We start from the raw sequence: 5,438 nt of genomic DNA on the forward strand, positions 1-5,438 counted from the left end.
ATTCCTCTCACAGAGTCGCTCTCGTCTAATAATGGTCAACCTACATCGTGTTTTAACCAATCAATTATTAGCATAAATGTATAATCGAATACTTTTTGATTGTTTCATTCGAGACAACTAACAAGGATAACTAGCTTCTATCTAGCTAATCAGGAGGTTAGCTAGCCTAACCCTAGCTTTCCAGCAACCTAATATTCAAGTTTTCTGACCTCAGTCATGCACTAGTCACAAGAAAACTAAGAAAGAGTAAGGACGAATACAGTAGGTCGTGGCTTCTGTTGAACTTTTATTATAGCTTACATTATATCTGTAAAAATATATTCTCAAAATAAATAAATATATCAAATAAATATATATCCGGGGGTGGAAGCAAAATGCATAAATAAGAGCGAGGCGTGACGACAGCTGTGTGCGTCGCGGCGGCGGCCCCATGCGTGGGTCCTGGTCCCAGAAGGTTCCTCCCCTGCAGGGTTTAGTCCCAGAACACAGAATGCTCAGAAGTCCACCTCGACGAGGCTCTTATTCCTCATGCACCCAGTAGCACTAGTGCAGAGGGCTCAGCCGCTGGCGCCCACGGGTGGCCGTACCCAGTCCAGTCATGGTCCAACCCCGGGGGTTTCTGCAATGGAACCAAGCGGTGAGGTGGGGAGTCCGGTCAGTCAGCGTCCGGGCATTGACGGTGGCAGACATCCTTACACCGTGCTGGTCCTCCAAACCCCCTGAGCTCTGTCTCCTCTGAGCCTCGGGGCCTTCGTCTTAGAGAACCATGTACCCCACAGAGAGGCTAACCAGAGGGGCAGCCAGCCTCTGGCCAGAGCCTCACGCTACCTGGCTGGAGACGGCCCCAGGAGAGCTGTGCAGACCTGCGTCGGCTCTCTGTCCCGTGCCTTCTGACCGCGGCGCACACGCTGAGGTGCGTTTTGGTTTCATGCTCAGAGTCGCCCCCCAAAGACCCGAAGGAACCCAGATGCTAGGTGCTGGGCTTCAGTTCCCCAGTCCAGTCCTGGTCCCGGCGTGTGGGACGGGGACGGGGGACGGGGGGGGGCTTCTCCGGGCCTCAGCTCTGACCCAGCCAGCCCGGGTACAGCTCCGGCACCCGGTCCGGGTCCACGGGCCGGGGCAGGAAGTGGGTGAACCTCTGGTGGCGTCGGGAGCGTGTCCCGTCCCGCGGCGAGCCGTCCTTGTTCAGCGCCACGAAGTAGTACGCGCCTCTGTCGCCGTGGCGATAGATGTTGGAGGAGTAGGTGTTGTACCAGTTCTCCTCAAACTGCTCCCTGAACACGCTCTCCGCGGACAGCTTCTCCTGCGGGCGGAGGAGGAGGTGGAGGAGGTGCGTTAGCAAAAGCGTGTACAGACATCTTTGCGTGTGTGTGTGTCTGCGTGTGTGTGTGCATGCGAGTGTATACGTGTTTGTGTGTGCCTGTGTGTGTTTGTATGCGTGTGTATATGTGTGTTTGAGCGTGTGTGTGTGTGTGTGTGGTGTGTGTGTGTGTGTGTGTGTGGTGTGTGTGTGTGTGTGTGTGGTGTGTGTGTGTAAGTGTGTGCAGTGTGTGTGTACTTACAGATCCGTACAGGCGTCCCCTGCTGGTCATAGCGAGGTACAGCCCGCTGTCGACCCCTCTGATGCTGACCAGACCCACGGCCACGCTCAGGAACTCTAGGATACCTGCACACGCAAACACACCTGGGTTACACACTATACACACGTACACACGGTATGAGTTACACACTATACACACACACACGGTTTACACAGTACACACACACACACACACACACACTGGTTGCACACTGCACACTATACACACACACAGCAGGGTTAGGCACTACACACACACACACACGCTATACACACATACTATACACAAACATGCACACATGTTACAAACAAGTAACACAAGGCAAACTATACACACACAAGTTACACACTGCACACTGTTTGCAAACATGAGTTACACATTGCACACTATACACACAGAGCAGAGTTACACACTACACACACAAACACACAGGAGTTACACACTATACACACACACACACAAACAAACACACTGCAGAGTTGCACACTTACACGCACGCGCACACACACACACACACACACACACACACACACACACACACACACACACACACACACACACACTCTCTCTATGCACAGACACACAAACGCACACATAAACACAGCAGAGTTACACACTATACACACAGCCTCCCACACGCACACTACACACTCAAACTATTAACAAATAAGGTAACAAGGAAATTGGAAACATAACATTTATATGTTACGTAGCTCCAATATACAGCAGCGTCAAAGAAGTACAGGTTGACGGTGAACATGGGAAAGTGAGAACTATGTGAACCAGCTGGAGCAGATCGGTTCTGCTGAACTGGTGCTTGGAAAACACTAGGCACGTCTTTCCCCGGGGTAACAATAAAATAATGAATAATAATCCAATTATCCGTTCGGATCATTCCTCCTCTCCGTTAAACAGCAACCACCAAACCACAGAATCGCAATCTGTGTTACATCGAAAAGCTCGGAGATGGACTTACCGAACCTGCTGTGGTCCTTCCTCGTGCCCTGCACGGAGCCGTCGGGGTGGATCTCGAGGTGGAAGCCGGTTCTGCAGTAGAGCTGCCGCCGGCGGAGGATGCCCTTCAGGTGGCTGAGATCCGCGAGGCTCCGGGACAGCCGCTCCGCCGACAACAGCTGCTCGCGCTGCTGCTCGCTCTGCTGCTGCCCCAGCGTGCCCAATCGTCCGGTACCGGCAGTATTATAGTCCACAGCCCCTGCCGCGGGAAAGATGAAATGGGAGCCGGTAGACGCCGATACGGCACCGGGGGAACCGAAGCTATTAAGGAAAACGCTTGAGAACCCCCCGAGTTCTGCGGCCGATGCCCCCATCACCGATTACCGATCACCGGCGTATAGTTCCCAGACACCGCTGTGCGTGAGATCCTCCAGAAAGCGGCGCGCGACGCTTCCACGGCGAGACGGAGAAAAGTTAACCGCGGAGAAGGTGATGCTTCCCCCCCCGTGCGCTGCGTGTGCGTTTTGCGCAGTCTTGTTCAGGATCTCATGGAAGTGAAATCCAGGGTTATGTTATCCCTCTTCTCCTCTCCTCACCTCCTTATATCTCTCTCTCTCTCTCTGTGTCTCCCTCTCTCTCTCTCTCTCTCTCTCTCTCTCTCTCTCTCTCTCTCTCTCTCTCTCTCTCTCTCTCTCTCTCTCTCTCTCTCTCTCTCTCTCTCTCTCTCTCTCTCTCTCTCTCTCTCTCTCTCTCTCTCTCTCTCTCTCTCTCTCTCTCTCTCTCTCACCCTCTCTGTCTTTCGCTCTCTCTCTCCACCTCTTCACTCCTGTGTGTGTGCGTGTGTGTATGTGTGGTGTGTGTGTTTTCTCTGCGGGTATCCTGTGCTGCACGCGGCCTAAGTGAGTCAGTGTGTAGTAGGAGCGTGTAGTAGGAGCGTGTAGCTGAGTGTGTTGCCTGTAGCGCAGTGAGTCGGGGGAGTCCCGCGCCACATATATCTGCCACTCCGTATGGAAATGCGTCCCGCGTGCCTTTTTATGCTAATGATGTCCTCTCCTCATCTTCCTCTCATCTCCTCTCCTCCTCCTCTCCTCTCTCCTCATCATCTCCTTATCATCTTTCTCTCCTCCGTTGTAGATCTGTCCTCGTGACGCTGCCGTCTCGCACCTTTGATGTTGCGTGTCACGAGCACCGGTCGTCACCCCTGCTCTCCCGGTTAGCCGGTGCGTGTGTGTGTGCGTGTATCGGCTTTTGTGTTCGTGCGTATGTGTGTGTGGGCGTGCATGTGTGTCTCGCGGCTATATTGCCAGAGAGGGATCCCAGATGAATGCTGCTCACGATCGTATACGTGCGCGTATGTGTGAACTCCTCGTGCTCCTGCGCGCGAGCCCGAGCTGGAGAGTGAGCGGCAGAAAGTGATTTGCTTCACAGCCGCGCGCCCCCCTCCGCTCCATAAATGACTCAGGTGTAGCGCGGGAGCGCCCTGCAGGAAAGCCCCCGTTTGCGTAATTTTCACACCCAGATGTTGATTTATTGGTTCTGTTTTATGTAACCCAGCCGCACTTGGGAACACACACGCACACGCACGCACACACACACACACACACACACACACGCACGCACGCACGCACGCACACACACACACACACACACACACACACACACACACACACACACACACACACACACACCTGTGCAAACGACATCAGTTGACTGTCAATCCTCCCTCCACTGATCTCGCGCGGTGCTTTGAACACACTGTGAGCCCATATATCCTTAATTGTGGTCTTAAAAAACGAATCAAAGAGACAAAGACATCAAAGGCGGGGTATCTTGTAGTAAGGGCCTCGACCAATAACAAGCCGAGTGAGGGGGCTGTTTCTGTGGCCCTCGAAATACCCGAACACTCCTCGACACGTGGTGCAGGAGCCCCCCAAATTGCTAGCGCTAAATATCCGCGTCGTTAGTGTACACTTCCACTCACACTTATTCTAATTTAAGTCGTAGTAGGCCTACACGCACAACCACAAACATACACACACGGGGCCAGTGTTTGGTATAGTGACGTCGCTGTTAAATTAATCGCATGGAGAGTGTGTGTGTGTGTGTGTGTGTGTGTGTGTGTGTGTGTGTGTGTGTGTGTGTGTGTGTGTGTGTGTGTGTGTGTGTGGTGTGTGTGCATGTTTGTGTATGTGTGTCACCCACACGCATAGACGCTCGAACGAAACCAAATGGGCTTATGCACCAACATCTCTCTCACCACGTCACCACACTATACCTGCTCGGAGCAGAGCTGCGCCTCGAGAATGAAACATTATCCATTCAAATGAACGACCACGCTTTGCCTGTTTATTGGGTCAAGCCGCAGCACGCGCCCCGTGGTTAGTAGGGACTCGCAAGCGTGTTTATCCCCAGGAGGGCTCGCGTTTTCTCACCATCGATTTAAAGGTGAATGGCATATACGCAGCGCACGCGCTCTCGTTTCAAGAACACAGACACACGCACGCGCACACAGCTGCACTCACCCTCGGGATTCGCCTTGATAAATGAGTTGAAGGTGCGGTGTGAGTGAGTGCGTGCGCGCGTGTGTGTTTGTGTGTGTGGTCGACTATAATTCTTCTAATGTGGAATAGATGAAGGCCTATTGTTTAAGCCGTCCATACACCAAATATACCCCCATCCCCCTTAATTTATCTCTACTTCTCAATCCTCCCAAACAAATTCTTGATGTGGTTCATTATTATTCATAATTTGCACACGTAACACTACTGAAAAACGCTTTGAAATCGATTAGAGAAGCCTCGAGGCCTATCCGATCCTGATATATCGGCTTTCGATCCCAAGCACAATGAAGACCTCAACTTCAGCGCCGGAGCTCAGCGGTCACCGTGTGAGAGCTCGCGTGAA

At 52.6% G+C, this 5,438-nt stretch overlaps 1 protein-coding gene across 1 annotated transcript; it reads right to left on the reverse strand.

The window, feature by feature from the left end:
• Positions 1 to 266: 266 nt before the first annotated feature.
• On the reverse strand, positions 267 to 3,159 carry LOC115540607 (fibroblast growth factor 20-like). Its single transcript, XM_030352050.1, has 3 exons — positions 2,557 to 3,159; positions 1,563 to 1,666; positions 267 to 1,303 (listed from the first exon to the last, which is right to left on the reverse strand). Exons 1-3 carry the CDS (start codon positions 2,906 to 2,908, stop codon positions 1,058 to 1,060), a joined length of 702 nt encoding a protein of 233 aa, XP_030207910.1. The 5' UTR covers positions 2,909 to 3,159; the 3' UTR covers positions 267 to 1,057.
• Positions 3,160 to 5,438: the final 2,279 nt, after the last annotated feature.

The sequence above is a fragment of the Gadus morhua genome, chromosome 3 (assembly GCF_902167405.1).
Source record: "Gadus morhua chromosome 3, gadMor3.0, whole genome shotgun sequence".
NCBI classification, from domain to species: domain Eukaryota; kingdom Metazoa; phylum Chordata; class Actinopteri; order Gadiformes; family Gadidae; genus Gadus; species Gadus morhua.